This window comes from Drosophila obscura, unplaced genomic scaffold, assembly GCF_018151105.1.
Source record: "Drosophila obscura isolate BZ-5 IFL unplaced genomic scaffold, ASM1815110v1 contig_58, whole genome shotgun sequence".
Classification (NCBI taxonomy): domain Eukaryota; kingdom Metazoa; phylum Arthropoda; class Insecta; order Diptera; family Drosophilidae; genus Drosophila; species Drosophila obscura.
Genome location: NW_024542848.1, coordinates 1,459,294 through 1,485,063, shown reverse-complemented (window position 1 = coordinate 1,485,063; position 25,770 = coordinate 1,459,294). Strand labels below are relative to the sequence as shown.

The 25,770-nt window shown below is 39.0% G+C and overlaps 1 protein-coding gene and 1 long non-coding RNA gene across 3 annotated transcripts in view; both read left to right on the top strand.

The window, feature by feature from the left end:
• The window catches only part of LOC111080367 (protein tramtrack, beta isoform), a 70,818-nt gene extending 52,337 nt beyond the window's left edge, over positions 1-18,481 (top strand). Inside the window, exons 3-4 of one of the 2 annotated variants that reach the window (XM_022375948.2) lie at positions 16,902-17,320; positions 17,381-18,481. In XM_022375948.2, coding sequence (XP_022231640.1) covers positions 16,902-17,320; positions 17,381-17,562 — 601 coding nt within the window. In that variant the 3' untranslated portion in view covers positions 17,563-18,481. Of the gene's footprint in view, positions 1-16,901 lie in introns of both variants that reach the window. The other variant, XM_022375947.2, reaches the window with a different exon arrangement.
• A 4,806-nt stretch (positions 18,482-23,287) lies between these two features.
• Positions 23,288-25,364, top strand: LOC111080370. The gene is made up of 3 exons (XR_002608492.2): positions 23,288-23,961; positions 25,079-25,174; positions 25,236-25,364. It is a non-coding gene; the product is annotated as an uncharacterized LOC111080370 (long non-coding RNA).
• The last annotated feature ends 406 nt before the right edge of the window (positions 25,365-25,770 follow it).

The window sequence follows — 25,770 nt, the reverse complement described above, 5'->3', positions numbered from 1 at the left end:
TATCTTTTTAAAATAGCAAAGTTCTTTACAATCAGACGTAAGACACTAGAGTTATGGGAAAAAAAGAGCGCTACCTCTGAAAAAAAGCTATACAAAAAAATACCAGATTTCAAAAATTCTTCAAAAAAAAATTATCAAACCATTTCTAAGCCCCAAATCTTTAAGCCTAGTACTCAGATCGAAAAAAAAAAACACCTCGCGAACAGAATCAGGGTTGATATTTGTATGAAACCGATAAGAAATGTTTTACTGCAAAAACTGTTTTCTAGGCTCTGTACGGAAGGCAGTACTCAGATCAAAAAACAAAAAGATCGTTAAATACTGGAAAAGTATCCAAAGTATTTGCTTGTTTTTTTTTGTGTGTTTCGACCCACCTCGAAAAAGATATCAATTTGATATCTTTTGCCAGCAAACACGAAGCAAACATTGCAATAAGAGAACAAAAAACCAAATGAAATATTTTAATAATGAAGACAAATAGAATCTAATTAATGCAGCATTATATAAAGGACAATTATATGGATATTATAATATAATATTTTTATTAATTTTCATAAATATAAAACAAATATTGCTTTCAAAACAGTTTGTCTTCACGGTTGTCGGCACGGGTGGCGTCGCCATCTGCTCCTGCTGATAGTCAGACACATTACCTTGCCAATAAAATATTGGGGAGCCCAGGATATGCCTGGGGAAGAGCGGCCCCAGCCGAAGAAGTGCATTTTGTTAACTTTAAACAAAACCAAGCAGCGGTCTGAGCAGTGTAACCGTTCGGAATGCAGTGCACACCTCTGGTCACACCACTGGTCGCTCGAAAAATATATGACATCTGTTTGCTAGCAAACAGTTTTTCGATCTGAGTACTAGGCTTTAAGAAAAAGTTTGTTTTGTTCCTTGAGGAAAACTCGTGTCGAGTAGTGCTATTAATAAATCAATAGGACAGTCGTTGCTAAATTGTGGTTTAAATTTGGAGCATCCGGTATTTTCACATGGTCAACTGTATGTAGGGTGCTCACGAGTAGGCAAACCTTCGGCATTTTTTTTTTTCATTGTACCGACTGCAAGACAAAAAATATTGCTTATCACAAATCATTGCAATAAATAAAATATGTTATTACATCAAAATTATCATTGTTTAATTTCTATGAATTCCTAAAAATTCAATTCGTAAGCAGCGAAGCGCGCGGGTCTACTAGTATTTTATATTTTCAAACAATTTAGCCATTGTTTTATATCTTTCCTTCATATTAACAGCATGGGCGATGGGAACAGACTGCTTTTGGTTTCCATTGTGTAAAAAAACAGCCTTTAAACTTTCCTTACTGCTGTCAATAAATAACCTCCAGTTTTTGGGTCGTAAGCTTCACTCAGTTCCATTAATAACCCAAAAATGTCGTGAAAAATGCACATATCATCCTTCGTCGTATAAAATTGTGCGTGATTCAAATGACGCGTCCGGAAATGGGTTATGTTGACGTTTTCCTTTAATAAGCTGTGGCATCCCCTATAAATGTGCTCAAAAAGGTACTCGAATATTTTCTGTACTGTCTGGGCGTTGGCACCTCAGGCAATAGTCCACTGAAGATTTTTGGTACGACATTTATCTACTCGGTTGCGGACTTCCTGTGTGGGTATTTTGTCCGAAACTCCTGGGTCTCAGGCGGATACTAGCACGAACCTGTTTCGTTTTGCTTTATTGAGACTGTCGTCCAAACGGCCACCAGGTCTTTAGTTATGAACTGTGAAAGAAGTACACAGTTTAGTTGCTTATTAAAAATCAACACCATACGCGGTCGTTTGTGATTTTCAGAATAGATTGCCTACCGTTTTTTGAATTAGCTCCTAGACTTTCTAGCTGCTTACCCATGGTTTTTGGATTAAAACCTCAGATGCGGCTTTTGCTTGATGTAGGATTTCTTAGAGGCATTCCAATTGTCACATAGTCTGCGTCTGGGGAGAAGATCTGGGATCAAGGAATATCCACCAGATATCAGATGGTTTCAGAACCAAATGTTTGTGAACGGTTCATTATTATAGCCAGAATAAAGAAAACATTTTCTCGTGCCCGACTTCCTTGCCTCTCTCTCCCTCACAACGTATCTTAGTGTCCAACTCAAACGTTCTTATCTGGACGTTGAAATGCAATGACTGCACCATCAAGTGGCCCATGGGACACCAAGCCGAAGCCTGTTACGCGTGGTACCCAGGCAGAAACGCAGCCCTCCTCCCGCCCAACCTACCGAAGGGCGTTGCTACATGACGCGCCACGCGTGCAACCGAAGCGATCGCGAACGTGCACGAAAGATAGGTTTTAGACTAATATTCGATGAAAATTAGAGCTGAACTAAAAGAGCTAAACATGCAAAAATACCTAAAGGAACAAATTTTCTAGTAGATCTTATAGGAATCGTAAACTTTATACTGCTCAAACTTGATCAGCTTGTGCATAAAAATCACACCAAGCATTTTTCTACGATTAACTTAGGTTGGAAGGTTTCATTAAAAGCAATCTACGAGGGTAAGTTTTTCAGTTTTTCTTGTCCGATTCTATACGGTCCTGGTGTACTTTATACCGGGGGCACCATACACAAGAGCCGTACTCTAAAATCAGACGAAAAAGCGAGATATAGAGTCTTCGTCGTCAAATTCCTTTGACCACCTCTTTATGAACCCAAGCTGTCCTTATTTACCATGGTAGAAATTTGTTCAGAAAACTTTAAGTTGGTGTCTAGTTTAACACCAAGATCATCAACCAAGGTAATTCTCTCAAGTGAACCACCGCAGAGGCTACAAATAGCCAAAAAGGGGCTGGAGCGATGAAATGTCATTACTTTGCATTTCGAGGCACTAAGGTGTAACATATTTGCACAACACTATGACTGAAAGTTATTGAGATCGGATTGCAAGCGAGAATGAAAAGAAATGTACTTATACTGGAGTACTCGAGAATTTGTTAATACTGAAGGCAGTTGATTAATAAAGAGTGTGAAAAGTAGGGGGCCTAGATGGCTTCCCTGTGGTACTCCATAAGTAACCTTAACTGGTGAAGAGGAGTTTTTGGGACCTAGAACGAAGGTAGCTAGAAATCCATCTAAAAAAATTAGGCGGAAACCCTAAAAGGTCAAGTTTTTGTGCTACAAGGGAATGGTTTACAAAACCGAATGCTTTACTGAAATCAGTGTAAATAACATCGTCTGCAAGTTACCTTGAAAGCCTTTAATGATAAAAGAGGTTGTTGATGGTCGCTTTAAAAATTCGTGCTAAGATGGAGATATAAGTGATTTGCAGAGATGTTGCAAGTGCGGAGTTAAAATTGTTTCAAAAATTTTAGGAATAGCGGATAAATTATACATACCTCTATAAATATTTGCATCAGACTTGCTACCTTTCTTATGGAGCGGAATAATTAGAGATTCCTTCCAGATCGGGGGGAAGCATGAAGAATTAATGGATAGGGTGAATAGCTTAAGCAGGGGTCCACACAGAGCGTCGGCACAGTGCCTGAGTACACAACCGGGAACTCCGTCAGGACCTGGTGAATACACCAGCTTAGCTAATCGGATCTCATGAATCAATGAGCTTTCATTTAACACGGGTCTGAAAATGTCGTTCGTCCTTGGTAAAATGTATGGATACGGCTGACCAGAGTAGCTTTCTTGGGAATAGGTTGTTTGAAAAAATTGGGCAAAAAGATGGGCATGGTTTGCCGACGAGTCAAGATGGATGTGCGGACGTTCTACGCTTACTATTTACGAAGCTGTAAAACTGTTTAGGGTCCTGTGAAAATCGTATCCTGCCTCGAGATAGGTAGTTTTTATAGCATTGAGCGTTAAGAAGGTAGAAATTTGACCGAGATATAACATAGCGAGAGAGAGAAGAAGGAGAACGAACTTCTTGAAATGTTTTATAAAGTCTTGATTTAAAATTTGTTATACTGGATAACTCTTTGGTAAACCAATGAGGCTTCCCAGATCTAATCGGATAAGAAAGTGGGACACAAATGTTTGTGCCTTTCATAACGTCAGTGCACAGGTACAGAGCGGACCAATCAAAATTCCCCGTGGGGTTATTCAGCTTCAAAAACTCTGCTTTACGAAAGCAGCGCACACGTTCAAGCCTACCCGTTCGATCCAATACAGTAGGCCCAATATCGACTGACACTTCGAATGTAGGGTGGTAGGAGTCTTCAGGTATAGTGAGCGATCCGAGATCCGAGACAAAGCACAGAAAAAGAAATCGACCCAAGGAATTTTTCACATGGTTGACTTTAGACAGCGACAGGTCTAGGAAGCCGTCAATAAAGTCATATCGTGACATGGGCACAAGGTTATCAGACTCGTTTACCGAAGACCAAACAGTACCTGGCAAATTGAAATCACCAATAACTATCATATGGTCTTTATCTGATAGCTAGGAAAAAGCATCCGAAGACGGAGGAGTACACGTACAAGTATTAACGAGAAGAAACGTACCCGTACTCAGTCAGTATAAAAATATGTGAGCTTATGATTTATGTAGAATTTTAAAATATTTCGATAGATTTCGGGATTTCGGGCTTTTTTTATGGTTTAGTTTTTATACCCGTACTCAAAAAAGAGTTAAGGGGAGTTAAATAGAGTTAAATACAATATTGTGGTAAAAGTGGATGTGTGCACCCCAGAGAAGGAATCGTTTCCGACCCCATAAAGTATATATATCCTTGATCAGCATCAATAGCCGAGTCGATAATGCCATGTCCGTCTGTCCGTCTTGATTAGCGCCTAGATCTCAGAGACTATAAGTGCTCGAGAAACCAAATTTGGTTTCCAGACTCATATGATATCACACTGCTACAAGTGTATTTCAAAATTTCGCCCCGCCCCCTTCTGCCCCACCAAGGGACGAAAATCTGTGGCAGGGACAATTTTAAAGATAAATTTACTAGAATTTCAACTGGCTTTTGACGCATTATCCTTACTTCGGATTTCGTGTCTGCGCCTGTCAGAAGATCGTCGATGCGAATTTAAATGAGTGTCTCTTAGATACTTCAAGCACCTGACAGCAAGAAATGATGCGCTGGCGGTGCCATAAGTTACCATATTGAGACGAAACACTTGCAAGGGATCCGAACTTTTACATCTCCAAATAATTAATTGGAATTTTCGCTGCGCCTCATCAAGTTCGACCTGACGGTACATTTTGTAATGTCTGCTGTAAGAGCGAGCAACCTTCCAAAAGGTATTTTTTGTTCATTTTTTCCATTTTTTAGGTTTAGTTAACGAATTTTAGCTCCAAAGTCTCTCCATAGATTTTAATGAGCGATACCTTAAACGACGCCAAATTAATGCACCTATACACAAAAAAATATAAAAAACACAAGATATAATTTTTTTTCGACTTTTCCTGAGTTTTTAAAGTCAAAATTTCGTAAAAAATACCGCACAAAAATCATCATTTTTGCATTTCAATGCTTTATATTTCCCAGACGGTAAGCTGTAATCACAAAGTGTTTGGGCTTCACTTCTAGCTGTTTTAATTATCTTTTCAAAATATCAAAGTTCTTTACAACCAGACGTAAGATACTAGAGCTATGTGAAAAAAACAAGCGCTACCTCTGAAAAAAGCTTTAAAAAAAAATACCAGTTTTCAAAAATTCTTAAAAAAAAAGTTCTGCCATAGAAAAAAAAAAAAATATCATCAAACCATTTCTAAGCCCCAAATCTTTAAGAAAAAGTTCGTTTTGTTCCTTGAGGAAAAATCGTGTTGACTAGTGTTATTGAGCGAGACTTGACTCGTTGTTTTACCCGACGCATCGAACACCACTTTAAGCTTAGTGGATGTACCTTGTGGTCGTTCCACGCATTGATACGGGATGAAACAGTCCGGCTGTACTGGGATTGAATTTTCTATTGCAGTCATATGGCCTAACGACAGTTATTCCTCCAAAAAGTCCATAAATATCGATTTTATGGCAGGTTCTTGGCATAATCGCCTTTCTAAAGACGAAAATCGTCTTCTGGCTGTCTCAAACCACGAACCGAAAGATGTCGGGCTAGACTTAAATGACAAAGAAACTTGCAATCGACCGGAGGGTAGACGTGTGATAGTGTCGAAAAAGGATTTTTCACACATAGTTTCTTGGGGGGTATTCAGTCTTTCTATGGATGCATTTGGAAAATTTTCAACTCCCAGAAACGTTTAGCCAAGATGTCAAGCGGGCAGGCTTCTTGAATTGTGCTCACCATAGAGCAAGTAAATGTGGCTTGAGGGCCTTTGGACTTGCAACGTCCAGACACCACCCACCCAAAAACATTCACATCACTTAATATATCGAAAAAGGCGTCTGCACCTAATAGAAATCCACTTTTTGTGGCTTATAAAAGACTAGATCAGCCAGTGGATCCAGCCTTTTCTGGATGGTACGAGGAAATCGATTAAAAAATCACGAGATCTGCCACCATTTCGAATGGGTGTATGCGAGAGCTGATTGTGGTTTGCACAACTTGGTGTGCCGATAAGCTGGACTTTCCAATACCTAACAAAGTAATATCTTTTCTAGTTCTCTTTAATTGACTTTTTGCCAATTCATCGGTGATAAAGTTCACTTGAAAACCAGAGTCCAACAATACTCTGGCTGGCTGATGTTGGGTTGAGCTTCCTTTAATGTCAACAACTGCTGTGGCTAAATTTACTTGGTCACTGTCGTGGATTTGCGATTAGAGTTATTGCAGTCGGGTGGTCCAATGCAGCTTGACTTGTGGATGAGTCTGTTGTGTAAAGATGCAACAAAGTATGATGCGGTTTCGAACAGACTCTGCAATGTGACGATTTTCACTTTGACACAATGTGTCCTTTGCGTAGGCAATTAATGCATAGCGGAACTCTCGTTGCATATTTAAAGCGTCTTAAACTGAAGCCGCGGCGAAAGCCGAGTAAGAAGTGATGAAATGATCAGTTTCCTTGAAAAATTAACATTTCTGATCTTGAGAAGGTTTGGCTTGAGCTACAGTCAACTAAGTATTTTCAGATTGCTTGCTCTGAGAATCCTGACTTGCCTTTTTTCCTTTAGATCGCCCTCTGCCCATCGAGAGGGACTCGTAAATAGCGGAAGCTGTGTCAAGAAGGGATCTCAGACCAGATGCAGACGGCCCTTGCATGCTTTGCAACTCGAACAGACGGGCTATACTATTTAAGAATATTAATCAATCATTATCGTACACCTGCATCAAGGCACTAAGGGTCTTCGGATAGTTTTGTTCGGCCACTGGATAAGCCTTTACTACTCCTGGCTCTTCTTTCTCTAGGCAAGTCAATGATGATTAAATTTCTCCACATTGCTTAATGTGGGATCGCTTTTTTTTTATTATTACGGGATTTTATTTATCGAATCTTCCCTATTAGAGACTGACGACAAGTATTCAAATCTTAACCTAATATATTTATTTAATTAATTACACTTAATTACTTAGAGTACGTCCCTAGCTAAGTATTATTGCTGGGTGGGGAGGTCTCTTCGCCGGAGTCGTGTATTGCTACTGCGCAAGTCTATTAGGATGGGCTTGCAGCTTGGCCTGATATTTTGCTTTCACTTTGGCAATTTCATCTTTAACTGATCCTACATTTAAGTCTTTATGGATATTTTCATTCCGTATGTACCATGGTGCCCCAGTGATAGTTCTTAGTATATTCTATTGAGCTCTCTGGACTATTTCTAAATTACTAACGCAAGCATTTCCCCATAGCTCGGAGCCGTATGTCCAGATGGGTTTGAGAACTGCATTGTACAAAAGTACTTTGTACTCCAGTTTTAGTGGTGAACGGGTGTGTATTAGCCAATGTAGATTACTAGCTTTAAATTTAAGTAGACTTCTCTTCGCCTCGATGTATTTATGCCAAGTAAGGCTTCTATACAGATGAACATCAAGGTATGTTAATTCGGTGGTTTGTGGAATGTTGATGTTGTTCAGCTATAATGGAGGGCAAGTTTGTCTTTTTAGGGTAAAGGTGATATGCTTCCACTTTTGCTCGTTTTCGTGTATGCGCCAGTCTGCTAGCCATTTTTCTAAGGCCACGAGATAAGATGATAAGTGTTCCGTTGCCCTTGTTGGGCACTTGGAGCGACTTAGTATGGCAGTATCATCAGCAAATGTCGAAGTTGTTGTTAGGCTGCTTGTCGGTAGATCTGCTGTGAATAGGATATACATTGTCGGTCCAAGCACGCTGCCTTGCGCTACACCAGCTTCAATTGGATGATATTCAGAGAGGAAATCTTTGCATCGTACTGCGAAACTTCTTTGCTGTAGGTATGACTCCATTATTCTGTGGAAGTAATATTTTGATTTTGTTGATTAAGCCATCTAACCAAACACGGTCGAAAGCCTGGGCGACATCCAGAAAAACAGTTTTTCAAATGCATTTCGTATACGGTTTACTTATTCAATGGTTCCGTGTTTTTCGCGAAATCCAAATTGGTGAGTCGGGATGGCACCGATGATGTGTAGGTGTTGTTTGATACGATTCAGGAGCAGCTTTTCAAATATCTTTGATGGGCAAGGCAGTAGGCTGATAGGTCTATATGATGATGGCTTGGACTTGTCTTTTCCGGCTTTATGGATCATTGTGATGACTGATTTCCTCCATTCTTGAGGATAATAGCCCCATTTCATCATGCTGTTGAATATCACAGTAAGGAAATACACTGCACAGCTCGGCAATTCTATGATAATTTTAGGGGAGATGAAATCGTGGCCCGGAGCTTTTTTTTGCTTTAAGATTTGGTCTTTAATGACCCTTGTGACTTCTCCTAATAGGAATATGATAGGCGGAGTAGCTTCGGGATTGTTGGTTGGTGGGAGCACAAAGCTATTTGTTGCTGAGTGTGTTTTGAAGACATTTTTTAGATGGACGGCAAATGTATTTGCCTTCTCTTTGTTGCTGCCCACTCTCCTGTTTGTGTACGCAAAGGTGATTCACTTTCGATTGGTGGGCATACGGCTGATTTAGCTTTCCACATTGGGAATCGTTTGCTAGTTGTGGACGGTTGCTCCATTTGGATATTTGAGCTCGGTTTTTTTCATCTTCTAGGGCTCTGCGTAGTAGGTGGTTGGCTATTTTTAGCCGCTCTTTCGAGGCAGGTGATCTGTGTGATTGCCACTCTCGGCGAAGCCTTCTTTTATCGCGTAGCAGCACTTCAATGTGCCTAGAAATACGACTGCTGTTAGAAAGTTTATTAGGTTGTAATATTGGTGTTGAGTGTTTTGCCGCCAGTGACATTGAGGATACCAATGCTTCGACTGACCTATCAATGGCATCTTCACAATTAATGTTTGGGCAGCTATCAATATGATAGCTTATGTACTTCCTGTATTTGAGCCAATATTTTTTGCTAGAAGTTAGAAAGTGTGGGCGGTCCGAAAGATGTGGATGGTCGTAAAGGTGAAGTAGAATGGGCGAGTGATCCGATGATAGATCTGTTAAGTGATCTACATGAATCTGAGCTTGCAGCACTCTTCGCAAAACTGCAAAATCATTCAAGTCGGGTTGCTAAATTGGTTCTGTGGGCCAATAAGTGGGCTTGCCGGAGAGATAAAGTCTAGCTTGTTTCGTGGGGTTATTATAGCGTTATATAGTTGTATTCCTTTCGGGTTGGTAAGTCTAGATCCCCAATGGGTGTGCTTAGCATTGTAGTCACCAGCTGCTATAAATCGGTCACCTAGTAGGTCGAAGAATGATACAAATTCTATTTCGGAAATGCAGAAGCGTGGTGGGCAGTTTACTGCGGCTAGGTTTAGGTAGCCGCTCTGAATTTCAAAATGAATTGCTGTTGCCTGTAGATAAGGTGTAGGAAATAAAGGCAATGGATAATGCCTAATGCGATTCTTGATCAGAACGCCAGTACCTCCATGTGCCTTACCATCGGGATGATTTGTCGCATAGAAGTTATAGCCATCGAGGTGAAAATAGTTTTTATTTGTTAGCATGGCGTCAATGTCGTGTTGAGCGAGGAACTGTAAGAGCTCGCATTTGTGCTGCGAAATGCCATTTGCATTCCAGAAACATATATTAAGACAGGACATTTAAACAGATTTCTGTTTGATTAGGAGCTCCAGGAGGAGATTTTATTTGCGCATAAGCTCCTGCATCGTTTGTTGTATTGCTACCATTGTGTTTGTTATAGTTACCAGCATTGACTCAATTCCACTAGGCAATTGGGATGGATTAGCAGGGATATGTTGGGCAGAGATTTCTGGGATCTGATTTGATGCCTGATTCTGCATTATTCCAGCTGTGGTTGGTTGAAGTGTCGGCTTAGAGACTGAGGCGTACGACCCGTTGTTGTAACTTAACGCCTGAGCAAAAGAAACTCCTGGAGTCGTAGTTGATGGTATATATGTTAAGTTTTGTCGGACGACCGGGCTTCGAGCTGCAGTTATTTGTTGGTTTAGGCGATTTTTCAATTCTTTATAGACAGGACAACCTCTATAGTTGGCAGTATGGTTTCCCCCACAGTTGCTACATTTTTTGGCAGATGGGTCCTCCTTATTTACGGGGCAGGCCTCAGTGAGATGAACATCACCACAGGCAACGCAGACTGCCCGTAGAGTGCAATAGTTTTTCGTGTGTCCATATTCCTGGCAATTTCGTTTGTGTGGTTCCTCAACGGTGATCCTACGGTGCAGTAGATATTGAAGCTTGTATATTGGGTGAACTTCATTTTTACTTATATGCATTCTTTCAGGTGTTCATGTATTATGTTCATTGCCATTTTGATTTCCAAGCCCTTATCGTTAAGTCCATCTATTATCTCATTGATTGGGACTGTTGGTTCAATTCCTTTGATAACCACTTGTAATCCTTTGCTACTTTTAAGTTGGTAGGTGTAGTAATTAATTTTTTCATTTTCAAGGTGTTTCGCAACTGATCGATAGTTTTGTTCGTCATTGACTTGTATTTTTGTTTCATTTATTTTATCCCTTTTTATGGACGTAGAATGTGTTTGCGTAAATATCAGTTATTTTTTTGACCAGCACTGTCTGGTTCCCTTGTCCACAACTAAACCCTCATAAATCGTGCCTAACGGCAGGCTCTTTTGCACAACCATTTTTTGGCGTCCCCGGGTGGACTTGAATTTTTTGGATTGGACAGAAGTTAGACTGGTTTAATCTTGTCGCTTCGTTGGATATCCCCATTGGATCTCATCCCTCGCTCGTTGCTTTTGCTGTTCCTGCAGTTGTCATTAGACGCCCACTGGACTTCAAACTTCGCAACATCTTTAGTGCTGCTCGTTGGTATTCCTGGTTGGTATGAACTTGTGGGATCGGTGTTCAAACAACCCTTTACAAGTGCCACAGGTAAATCAAAGTGTTCAATTACTCCATTAAAAATTAAAAAAATAACTACGTATAAAAAGGCCTGCGAATAAAATATTCAATAAAAGTGATTCGGCCAGGTACATGCACGTACAAATATTCAAAGTTATTTGGTTTATACATTGAGTGATCACTGTACTTGCGCATCATTCCCCCCTCGCCTGTCTTCGTTATAAATTTTCGTTTCTGTTTGCGCGAAAGGTTCTTGCTGGGCGCTCTTCGTTGTTGTGCTCTCTCGTTCAGTGCTCGCGCTTGCTATTTCACGTTTCGGGTTCTCTCCTTGTCTCCCACGCACTCAGCGATTCTCGCTAACACTCACATACATTACACATACCATTGCTTTGTGGTTTAGGTGCATCATTTGGTCGGTTGCTTAACAAGGTAGGCATTTTGGCGATCACCTCTCTCTCGTATTCTCTAGCACTGTTAGAGCATTGGGCAGTTAGCAGGCAGAAATAATTTGTGAGCGTAATTGCTGAGTGTGACAGTGGGATAAGTGCTTAGATTTTCAGGCATTTTGGCAATCATCTCTCTCTCTCTCTCTCGTAGTCTCTAGCAATGTTAACAGCATTAGGCAGCTAGCAGGCAGAAATAAATTGTTTAATTGCTGAGGTTGGCCATGGGACAAGTAGACAAATGAAACAAAAAAAAATGTATAGAACTGAAATGCCTGCAAAACGGCGAGGACTGTCTAGAAAATCTGCAGATGTTGACGATGTGGAGTCGTTCGACATTCTTCGCAAGCTGAGTGCAGTTAAGAAGGATATCAATCGCACGTGGAGCGTTCTTAAAGGATAAACAGTCTTCCTTTTCAAAGGCGCAATAGGAGTGCCGCATGGACATATTACAGTCATATAATAATAGAGCTATATAAGTCATATAATTAGATCTCCAAATTCAGTGGCGATTATACCGAGTATACAAATTTGATCGGCCTGTTTAATATCATAGTGGAGAGCGATCCCACAGTACCGTCAACCGTCAGCGACTTCAGACGTATTTTTGTATCGCTCTGCCGTGAAGATCAATTAATCGTGATTAATCGTAGGCATGGGTACTAGTGATCGTGCTGCCCATGAATACCATCCAATCGTGTAATAAAGATTAATAGAAATAATAGATAAGAACAAATGTCAACTTATAGGAGCACCAGCTCGGTAAAGAGCACAAGCACTGTAACCAAAGCCAAAATGAGCCAAGCCCGGCAACAGCAACAAGACGAGCGTCGGCTCTCGCAAGCAAAAAACAACGCGTACTTCTCTATACGCTCGTCAAAGGCAGCAGGACCAAAAAAAACTGCATCACTGCAAGTGAACGAGGAGAGAGCACGCTCTCTCTCCCCTGCATCCCCCGACTCGTACTGCCTAACCAACGATTTGCTAATATCGACAACAACTAGTACAATGCCCTCGCTCAAAACTTTGTCTTCGACCACAACAACGACAACAACCACAACAACAACCACTGCAATTGCTCAGCGCCCGATACTGTCGACACACTGCGAGAAGCCCCACCTCTCCCAACCAATAAGTTCGAAAAACGCTAACGCACTGTAAATTCAGACTGGGCTCGATCGCTATGTGCAAATCAAAAGAAAATTGAGCGCAAAAACTTCAAAGAACAACAATGCACCTAAACTAACTAAAAAACCCGAGAACACTGTGCCACATAAGGCACTAGCAAACAATAGATTTGCGATACTAAGTGTTTCAAATGAAGATGAAATCGCCCAAACACCCAAGGTCAAAAAATTAAGACCGACACCTATTTACGTTCGACAGGCAAATTGTGCTGAACTGGTCAAAAAAATAACTAATACAATTGGCGCAAACACATTCTACATATGTCACGTCTATAAAAAGGGGTAACATAAATGAAACAAAAATACAAGTCAATGACGAACAAAACTATCGATCAGTTGCGAAACACCTTGAAAATGAAAAAATTAATTACTACACCTACCAACTTAAAAGTAGCAAAGGATTACAAGTGGTTATCAAAGGAATTGAACCAACAGTCCCAATCAATGAGATAATAGATGGACTTAACGATAAGGGCTTGGAAATCAAAATGGCAATGAACATAATACATGAACACCTGAAAGAATGCATATAAGTAAAAATGAAGTTCACCCAATATACAAGCTTCAATATCTACTGCACCGTAGGATCACCGTTGAGGAACCACACAAACGAAATGGACCGGTCCAATGCACAAATTGCCAGGAATATGGACACACGAAAAACTATTGCACTCTACGGGCAGTCTGCGTTGCCTGTGGTGATGTTCATCTCATATATACCATCAACTACGACTCCAGGAGTTTCTTTTGCTCAGGCGTTAAGTTACAACAACGGGTCGTACGCCTCAGTCTCTAAGCCGACACTTCAACCAACCACAGCTGGAATAATGCAGAATCAGGCATCAAATCAGATCCCAGAAATCTCTGCCCAACATATCCCTGCTAATCCATCCCAATTGCCTAGTGGAATTGAGTCAATGCTGGTAACTATAACAAACACAATGGTAGCAATACAACAAACGATGCAGGAGCTTATGCGCAACCAAAATCTTCTCCTGAAGTTCCAAATCAAACAGAAATCTGTTTAAATGGCTTGTATAAATATTAGGCCGACAGAAAAACATTTCAATTGACTTCCAATAATAAGTTTATTCTAAAGCGGCGCCCTCTTCATGAGCGGCTGCTGCTGGCGTACGCTCCGTTCGCAACATAGTATAAGAGCACTAAACTTCACAATTCAAGAGCGTGATTTCATACATTTCTTTTCAAAGCCTCTGTCGGGTTTCCCAGGGCGATATTTAGTCGTCAAAATCTTAAATTATAGCCTAACGTCACCATTGTTTGTTATTTGCACTACACACTGTACATAAACATTGTTCTCGCCTCAAAAGCCTCCCGAGGACCCCTCGTCGTACAGGCCCATCTGCCTAATCGACAACGTGGGAAAATCACTGGAGCGTTGCATTTGCAGGAAGCTTCAAGCTGAAATTGCGCAGGCAGGTGACCTGTCCCACATGCAGTTCTGTTCCAGGAAGGCAAGATCGATCCGCATAGTGACTGTCATGGTCACGGCAAAAGTCATAGAGGGCACCAGGTGGCTTGGAGGAAGGAAGCAGTACTGCCTCGTTGTCACAATGGATGTAAAAAACGTATTCAATTCGGCGAAGTGGGACGTCATCCTCAGGTCTCTCAAGCGGCTGGGAATCCCAGACTACCTGGTGGCCATCATCGAGGACTAATTTCGATGCCGGAGGCTGTTGTACGACAGCGACTGCGGCACCGTGGAGAACCAGTTCACATGCGGCGTTCCCCAAGCCTTTGTCCTCCGCCCGACCCTCTGGAACGTAATGTATGATGCTATCCTCAAGCTCCAACTTCCTGGCGATACTTGGACAGTATGTTTTCCAGACGACGTCGCGTTGGTAGTGGTAGCCAAGCACCTCGGAGAAGTGGTGGCCAGGTGTAACCAAGCGGTGGCCGTGATCCAAGAGTGGCTGACATTAGTGGGCCTAAGGCTGGCTGAACAGTCTTCTGTGTTGAAGCGGTGTTGATTTCCAGCCGCAAGAAAGTGGAGGTTGCGACGGTGCGAGTTAGCTCCGTCGAGATCACATCTTCGAGAGCAATCCGCTACCTTGAGTTGAGGTACTTTCGAACCATCTCGGAAGATGCGGCTCTGGTCATCACTTGAATGCTTCTAGTGTTGGACCTAGCCGAGGAAGCTAGGGATAGATGGAGGACCTCATCGCTGGAATGCTTCTAGTGGTGGACCTAGCCGAGGAAGCTAGGGAAATCTCGTTGGAGCTCGAGATGCTACGCAGCGAAGATTACAGGTCCCGAGTATCTGAGTGAGCATTCAGAGGATATGCGGAAGCGGAGAGAGCTCGATTGGATGCGCAATGGCATGGAAGGAGGGGTCCAAATCGACCCGCCCGTCCCCTGCGAAGCAAAGCATCGGGGCAGTCCCGCAGGTTTCAGGCACTCTTGCATCTACTGTTACCCTACAGTTACCCAATAATAAATGATACAAAAAAAATATATATGTATTTGACGCTGGCAGCGGCCTTTCGTTCTTTCGTCTGTCTATACTGTTGTCTTCGCTTTGTTGTTGCTGTATCAGAATCTAAGCTCGTCTCTCGCGCTCCATATGACGTACACTATTGGTCAAAATAATAAGTACAGAGGCATCGTGCTGATTTTTTATGAAATATCTCGAATGTTTTCGAATTTATGACTGCCAATTGTTTATATTTTTAAAGACTACAGTTTTGTCAAACATTTAAATCAAAAATGAAAGTTGGGAGCACTCTTAATTTAATTCTAAGCTTAAATTTGTGCTGGCTGTGCATATTTAGTGTGGTCAAAATAATAAGTACACTGGAGGTATTTATGAATTTTTAAGGATTTAATTGGGATTTGGTCAAAGGATTGTTGGTTTTTATTGACTTCTTGCAAACTGCGAAAAGTCTTTGACGCTCGGTATATTTGAATCAGAAAATCGAAGAAGGAAGAAGAAATCTTCACAAACAACGGACACCCGCATCGCCAGTCTTGCAAAAAATTATGCGTTCATGTCTTACAAAGCCATTTCCGCTCAAATTGGCAATGAAATATCATCTCAGACCGTTCCTCGTAGGCAACATTCAATATTCAGACTTATCAGAACGTACAGCCCGAAAAGGTTCCTTACCCCGAGAAAAAAATTTGGAGATGAGGCGAAAATTTGGCGAAACAAATTTTGCACGCTCTGAGCCAGATGGTTCTAAAAAATGAAATAATATATTATAGAGCGACAAAACAAAACCAAATATTTTTGGTAATGATTACAGGAGATATGTACGACGCCCCAAAGGCAAATAATCCGACGTCCAGTACAAAAAAAATGTTTAACCACAGATTGATCAGAAACTATATATTTGAAGCGAAAATTGTGTATGTTAAATTTTTTTATGTTCTACTGTAGGTTAGTAATCTAAAAGTTAAATGGATTTAAAAAAGTTTTACGAGACGTGAAAGAAAGCTCATGAGCGTGTACTTATTATTTTGACCAGTAGTTTACGTGCTTGGCTTAGCATCTGCCCGAGCTGCTCCCATTCTATCGCTAACCCTCACTCTCTCCCAAGACTTGCTGCATAGGGCGATTCGGTCCATCTGCCCTTAGAGTAAAATAATGAAATAATCTTCATAGCCATCGAATCGGTTTTATTTGTATCGGTCATCATACTGACGCCTACCTTACTAAAAAGCATAAATTGTGCAAACATTGCCTATTAAAAACGATCAACTTTTTCTTCATTATAAACTAGTTTCAATAGCTTTTAAAAACTCTTAATAACCATTCAGCCTCAAATCTGTCAGAAAAAGTCGGTATGGTTCCGTGAAGAAAAATCATTTCGGGTAGTGTTATTTGCCCCCGTACGAATAGTAACTATCTAATAGATTATCTTTAATACAAATTAAATAAATAACATATAATAGACATCACACCTCAATACAGTTTTTTAATAAACAGAAATTTCATATATATTTTATAGGTCCCAACAGCAGTTTCAGCAACAGCCAAATAATTTGGACTCCACCATCGAAGACGATCACAACTATGTAGCTGCTCAGGATGATGATAATGAGAGTAGCGTAGCCCGTATTGCAAACAGCGGGAGTGGCCTATCCCTTAGCTTTGACGCAGATATGCCTGTCAGTATATCGGCAGGTCTTATGCATAGTTCAATCGATAGCTACACCTCATATAAGCGTGTTCGACGCTCGGAGGCCTCGTTAGCACAAGCTGCCAAATGCGTTTCAAAGGGCGAGACATTTCAAACAGTCAGCAATATGTTTAATATACCCGTCTCAACCATTCGTTTTTATATGGCGCGAAAAGGCATTCTTCCAAAACGAAAACGCGGGCGTGGAGCCTCTCATTCGGGAAATTCATTTACAACAGCGAACGCAGGTACGCTTTCGTCTCCAAATGCTAGCACAGCACATCACCTCTCTCACAATATGCCTTTAGATACTTTACTAAAGAGTGACATTACAAACGTGAGCGGAAGCAATAGTCCAGCGGCGGTAACAGCAACTTCTAATTTATCGTCCCTGGAAATTGCCACAACAGCGGCTGGAATGCCTTTCCATCTCCTAAGCGATGCGTCGACTTTCAAACTGAGCGAGCAGCACCAATTACACATGATCTAACCATGCTTCTTGCCTTTCTTTATCCTGAAATTAATGCATATGTTAATTGAAAATAAGGTTTTGCAAACGCTTTATTTAGTGTTATATGGAGGGTGGATGATATAGTAAACGTAAGGTTTGTAGGACGTCTGGTAAAGAAAACGTATGCCTACTAGTTTCTTATGCATCATAATACATATTACTCATAATACTCATAAAACAAAAAGTCCGCCATGTTGAAGATCCTAATGTGGTAAACATAGCAAAATTCCATTTCAGAACATGATTATTTTTATTTAAATTTTAATTGATCCAGGAAGATATAAATTATTGTCTGCATTTGAAAAGCATTGTACACTATTCGCATTTAATTTAAACATTTCTAGTATAAGCATTCAGGTTAATTAGGTTAATATTTTAGAAATCTCGTTTTGCATAATTCAATTAAAAAATAAAAAAATACTTCTTATTTAATTAGTGCATTTACAACAAAGGCGACTTCCTAGATTTTCCAATCATATGAACTTATCGTTCTCTAAGTTTTGATTAAGATATTAAATTGTCTACTATTATTCAAATTTTTTCGTCTCATCACTTGGCTTTACCCCAAGATATAGCAAGTAATGTATGTATACGTTTTTTATACCTCAGACTTCTTTCGAATTCATTAATAGATTATTTACTACTGTTATTAATATTTTTGTGCAATATTGCATAAAACGGATATTAATATTTAGTTTTCATGAAAAAAAGACACCGATCAAAATAAACTTAGCGAACTCCATTAAAATTCCGGCATTTTATTTAATGGTAGTTGTGTAATTATGTAAATGTGTTATGTAGTATAAATTGTAAAAAACTCAAACTAGCTGCAAACACATAGGATAGTTTACGGTCAAACAAATAATTTTAAATAAATAAATTTCCCTTTCCTACCCGGTACTCGAATATTAGTTTAGGGATATTAGTTTTGTGGTCGAAGTGGATGTGTGTAATGCACAGAAGGAAACGTTTTCGACCCCATAAAGCAGCGATGCCCAAAGTCAGCTTACGGCAGGGCACTCACCAATACTCCCAAACAAAAACACAAATACCAATAAGGGAACAATGCAAACTCGAAGAAAAGACAACAACAAAATCATAACAAAAGTCGGGTTAACACCAATCAGAGAAGAGACAAAACCGGTTTTGGCTGGACGGATCGCATACACACAAAGATGTTTGCATGTGTTGGGCTTTCGGTATGCTGGTACACAACACAAACTGTGTATGCATACAAGAATTGGTTTCCTATGCTGAGGGCAATTACAAAAACAAAAGGGCTCGGAGGGCAATGGGCCTGGGCATCGCTGCCATAAAGTATATATATTTTTGATCAGAATCAATATCCCAGTCGATAGCCATGTCTGTCTATCAGACAGATAGACGGATCCGACCGTCTTGTTGAACGCCTAGATCTCAGAGACTATAAGAGCTAGAGCAACCAAATTTTGTATGCAGCCTCCCCTGTGATATCACACTGTTATAAGTGAATTTCAAAATTTCGTCCCGCCTCCATAACTTACGAAAATCTGTGGCATCCACGATTTTAAAGATACAGGTAAAAAAGTACAAATATATAAAGCAGATTGTCGAGTCTGGTTTTGAACGGACTATTATTATAGACAGAAGGAGATTTGTATACATACATTTGTAGTGGCTACGCTACCCCTTCCCTTCCCTTTCTCTCGCTCACACACTCTGCCTCGTGCAGTGTGAGCGCTCTGGCGGAGGGGAGCGATATACAACGGTTGGTGTTGTTGTGAGAAGTGAGAGAGAAAGACAGATGAAGCGGAATAAAAGCCAGTTGCAGGCTATTGGAAACAGATAAAATATTTTAAAATTAAAATAAAATAGGTCATTAAGTGGAAAGAGGATAAACGGTGTGCATCGGATCCGATTCAAAATCCGGCGCTTACGTATAATTACGCTTTAAATATATTATTTTGGTTACATAAGTCATTCTCATATATTCTGACTGAGTACCGGGTATAAGAGTAGAGGCGCGAGATTTGCCGCGACTCACAACGTTACACATCGTTATATGTATTATATCTACAGAACCTTACATAATATCAGACTGCTTTCACTATGCAACAGACGATTAAATCATGGCATCAAACCTACTTTTTAGAGACATTACAATCTTTAAAAAAAGTTTTTTTTACGGCACGGTTTTTTTATATCTTCAAAAATTGTGTTCTCTTTTTTTTTGGGGGGCAGTGCTTCTTTTTCACATAACTTAACTATCTTAAGTCTGGTTATATGTATCATCATGTTTTTTCACACTTTTCCCCTTTTTTTAACTTTTCGTGAACTTTTAAAGTCAAAATTTTGAAAAAATACCGCAAAAAAAATTAACAATTTTACATTGAAAGCTTAATATGTAAGATGTAAGATACATAAGTTATGTGATAACAAAATCAGTACCTCTAAAAAAACATGAAAAATATTTTTTTTTTTATTTTACATTTAAAAAACCTTTATTTATCTGAAAAAGTCGGTTTGGTTCGTTAAGTAAAAAAAAACGTGGGATCGTGTTGCAAAGTGTTATCGTTTCAATAAAATACAATTTTTTTCGGTAAAAAAAATGTTTAAATGTTCAAGTAAAAACAGCTTTAAAAAACTAGCACAATATTAAAAAAAAAACACAAATTGCAAAAAAAAAAAAACCAAACGAAATATATATGCGAAGTTTATTTTAAACACAAGATAAACACTTTAAATACATTGAAAGACAAAATTAATAAATAATGAAACCTAGAAACATTCGTAAATTCACAGAAAAACCGAATAAAGGTTTTTACGCTTATTTTTAATAAAACCACCACAAAGATGAAAACATGTAAATGCCGTTAAAATTGTTTAATAGCTCCGCGACTGTCATTTTGTACTTTGCAGGAGAAAAAAAATTTGTTTGTAGGCCTGTAACACTACCCGACACGATTTCTCCTCAAGGACCAAACCCATTTTTTTTTATATATTTGGGGCTTTGAAATTAATTGATGATAATTTTTTGTATCCTTCAGAACTTTTTTTAAAGAATTTTTGAAAACTGGTATTTTTAAGCTTAATTTAGGGATAGCGCTTTTTTCACATAACTTAAGTGTCTTACATCTGTTTGTAATGAACTTTGCTTTTCTAAAAAGATGATAAATGCATCTATAAAGTCGACCTGAACACTTTTTAGCTTCAGCTTAACGTCTGGGAAATATTGAGCCTTCCAGTCCAAAATTGTTAATGCAAAATTAATGATTTTTGAGAGGTATTTTTTGAACATTTTTACTTTAAAATCTCTGGAAAAGAGTACCGCACAAAAATCATAATTTTTTCATTTGAAAGCCTAATATTTCCCAGCCGGTAAGCTGAAATCACAAAGTGTTTGATTTTAACTTATAGCTGCATTTTTAAGCTTGGTAAATGTTGACAGTTACTTTTATTCTTTATACCCTATCCGAGGTATGGATACCTATTAAGGTCAAATGGTGTTATAGTCTTTTCAGTAAATTGCTTGGCTGTTATATATCGTCTTTTAAAATTTTTGTGTATTTTAGTTTTTGTTTTGTTTAGTATTTGTTGTAAGCTAAAGTCATAACTACACTAGCAGTTGGGCCAACAAAGTTAAAAAGTGTTCAGGTATATTTTATAGCATTTATCAGCGTTTGGCCTTCAACATTAAAACCAGATGTAAGAAAAACTCTAACTCTAAAAATTCTTAAAAAAAAACGGTTCTGAAATAGATAACAAAAAAAAAACAATAATTAATTTAAAACAATGTAAAGCCCCAAATCTATCAGAAAAAGTACGTTTGGAGGAAAACAATTTTCAATTTTGTTTTGAGTATTGTTATTAGCAAAATAAGATGCTTATCAATAAAATTGCCTAATTTCAAAAACGTCCAATAGTTTTGTTAACTTGATATTTAATTTCAATATTGTATGTATAATTCCAAAATGTAACTACTCATCCAGGCCGCCTACAAGTTACTTTTTGTCTTGTGCAAAGAAAATTCAAAAGCTTTTATTTTTTTGTACAGTGTAATCATTATTTTTCCCCGATAATCGTAGAAACCCTGATTTAATTATATTCGTACTAGCGGCAAGCCTCGTGCGCACTCGTTTCGCTCTAGCACCAACCCCTGGTTAGTTCGCTTCGCTCGCTCACACAACTATTCTTCTGATCACTGCGCCTTATTAATACATCATAATTTTGCAATGATACTGAAATGGATGATAAAACACGAATTGCTTAGGCACCAAACCAAATTAATGCCATTTATACTGGCATCCGCTTAATGTTATTAGAAGTAGTTATTAGTAAAGCAGTGACATTCCGCCCAATAGTTTATTTTCTGTGCCTCTAACTCAGACACTACAACACTAACTTTCTTATTCTTACTCTAACCCAAACAACCTCCCACCCCACTCTTTTTCTTCTTCACCCACTAACTTGAAAGAAAAAGAAGCACAAAAAATTAAATATCGAGCGGTGACCGAAAAAACCGTTATTATTTTATATAACAGAGAGATAACATGACTGCTATAAAATTTTTGTTTGGCCTCATGAAGACTCAATCCATCCATTTCGTTCCGATTTGAAGTTTGTATCGGAATCAGAGACATCTCGTAGATTAAAAGGTTTAAAACAGACAAATAACCAAACAGAGAAAAATCTGCGGTATTAATTTCGAAGATACGAAACTTTTACTGGTTACAGTAACATATACTGATGCAATCAAGGTGGGTCAATAAAGGTAATTTTTAAAAATTAAAAAACCAAGATCCTGTGCAAAAGCATTGAAAACGAAATTCATCTTAATTCATAGTACATATTGATAGCTCATGTCCTGTTCTTGCCAAAAAGAGGTTGGAATAGCGCTAGCATGTTGAATTGTATTTATACTATTTAAGGAAATCATCTTAATAGTCTGGAAGTCGTCTGCAGGACTATCTTTGTTGTTATACTTACTTTTCATTATGATTTTTCACGCCAAAAATGAAACATCCGCGATCCTAAAAAATACATATTTTTTATCTATGTCGGAATCTTGTTTTTTAATATTTCCAAAAATATTCCAATCAATTTAAAATTGAAATTTGTTGTTTCATAAGAACTTTGCCAAATCAGATAATAATTCCAAATTGCATAAACTATACATTATGAAGAATATGCGAGCCGGAATACTTTGCACTATAAGTATTTACTATGCCAGAACGTTTGAACTTGTTTTTGATTATATGTAGAGACAACAATTTTATTTTTAATTTCATTTAAAATTTCGTGGTTGCTATAAACCTAACGTATACAGTACTCATGGATTAAGTCATACAAATAGTGTGTACTAATAGAACACATGCCCTTACTTTTACTGAGTACATCATATGTAAAAAATAAAGGTTTTTTGGAAAAGTACCACAAACAAAAACAAACGCCTGGAAATGATCTATAATATACATATGCAGAGCACTAGAAACTCAATTTTAATACAAATTATATTCTGACTTTCACCTATATTTTTTCGAGTAATTTAATTTTTTTTAAATTTTAGTATGCACTTTTTCTCAAGAAGTGCTAAAAAAACAATTTACGAGAAAAGTATATCTGTAATTATATATGTGTTTATATTCTTTAGCTGGATTGTGAAGGAGCAGAGGCTCCCCAAATTATTTTTTTTCACCATGAATGGATCTCTTACTATTATTTACTATTATTTTTTTTTATGTTCATTATTAGGTTGAGTGACTGCATTTGTTAGTAAGTAAGTAAGCTCATAGCATTAATCAAAATTATATTAAGTACTTGCTCGGTCGTGACTTTAGATGGGAGGGGAAAAGCACAGTGATCGCTCGGGCATCACTGATAGAACGGTGTCAAGGGAAAGCTCCACAGTTGAGACACGAACCACAACCACCAACATCAGCACAGAGTTGATACACGAACCACAACACCAGCACAGAGAGCAGAAAAGCTCAACCACCAGCATCAGCACAGAGAGAGACACCAACATGGTAAAATTACTAATAGGTGACGGATTCACCACAGTGCCTTCTCATTCGAGGACCACCAGCTTGTCAGTTGTTTGCCAAACGAAGAGTGCAGAACGTAAACGTTTGCTATCTGCTAGAGAGAGATGGTGAATAAGCTGGTGGTCCTCCACTCAGCTGACGACGTCACCTATTAGTAATTTCACCATGGACACCAATACTCACGCCAAGAAGAGAGCCGAAAGCGACAAAATGTTGCCGAGAGACCGGCATCAAGGGTGGGTTTATAAGATCGCGAGCCACAGGGAAAATGAAGAGTGAGATTCCAGACCAGCGAGCTGAACGGACGTGCCAGTGGAAGCAAAGAAGACAGATTTTGACGGCGAGCAAGGAAAGGGTGAGCAAGTCTCACCGTCGTGAGGAGGTGGGCTGCAGAGCGGTGCGTTCAAGCAGAAGTAGAAAAAGAGGAGATTAAATAAATGCAACTTAAATAACTACCAGCGCGTCTTCATCTGTCGATCTCTGCCGGTTTCCGCGACCCCCTTGATCCGTAGTTTCCCAGGGGTGCCGCCCGGCGATTGCCCAGGCATCCTCTGTCGATCTGTGCATGTTTTTTGTATTTCAAAATATTATAAAATGTTTTTATAAACATATATATATTATATATAATAATATAATATAATATATAATATAATATAATATAATATATATATATAATATAATATATATATATTAATACAAAAAAGGTATAGGTAAAATTAAAATTTGGTCTATTTTTTTAAGTATTTTAAATTTCTGCTGCACACTTCACTCAGAGGCAAAATTACTTTATTTTTTTTTTTTATTCGCTAACAATCATTTTCGCTGAGTTTGTGTTTATCAATTTTCAATTATTTGAGTGAAAACATGGATCCAACTCGCTTTAGCTTTTTTTCTTACTCAGTTTTTTTACGAAACATCGCGAAAAGCGTGCTTTTTGACACTGCCATTTTCCCTATAAAATCGAATAAATTAACGTGTGGCACGTAGTTGCAATTTGCTTCAACACAGAAGATTAAAAAAAGACTGGTTTCATAAAGAGAAAACGATTTAAGGCGAATGGGGGCGGATGTCAAAAGATCTATTCCATGCAAGTGTCGGGTATGTTATTAATAGCACACTAAAGGAAATGTTAAGTTCTACAACGATTTACCATTAATACATGTAAGCACAGGACCAACACATATATTTTTTATTGAATACTCACCAACTATGATAAAAATGGATGGTAATTTTAATACAAATCGCAAAACATTAAGATTTATTTTGCTTTACCAAAAGCCATAAAAAGGCGGTGAAATGTACTTAGGTATGGACGGAAAAGTTTTCTGCGATTCAACCGCGTGAAGGTGCTGGACTATCGATAGGAAAAATATATAAATATCGCAATAAATATCAGTGGGATGTTTACTTTCCAAAAAGTAAAAAAAATTAATAAGATTCAACATTTTAATTTTTCATTTATTGCCTGCCAGATTGGCAGAATCGACCACTGTGCCCTGGCTTGACTGAGAGTTGTACCCCAGCCTAGATCGCTTCCTTACAGGATGAACAGGAAAATATGTGCATATGTATGTATCAGGGGTGCCACAGTAATCGCTTTTACTTGAATTCCTCCTTAATTTCATTCAGCGGTGCCATACACCGAACTTTACGCTGTATCGAAATCGCGCGCTATTTGATTGGGTGTATTTCCATAAAACGCACTTAAGAAATTACGAATCTTGTGATTAACCAATATCCAAATAATTTAACATAATACCAGGGAGCGTAATCAATATATGTATTATAATACTATAAGTAACACTATAAATATACATACATGGTAATTATTATATCTCAGTTTTTTATACCCGTACTCAAAAAGAGTTAAGGGGTATTGTTTGGTTCGCGCGGCCCGCCGCCCCCCCCCACCCCCCCCCGGCCCCGCCGCCCCCCCCCCCCCTTCCCCGGGCGGGGCGGGGCCCGCCGCCGGGCGGGGCCCCCCCCCGCGCGGGCGGGGGGGGCGGGGCCGCCGCCCCCCGGGTATATTAGATTTGTGGTAAAAGTGGATGTGTGTAACGCAGAGAAGGAAACGTTTCCGACCCCATAAAGTATATATATTCTTGATCAGCATCAATAGCCGAGTCGATAGAGCCATGTCTGTCTGTCCGTCTGTCTGTGCGTC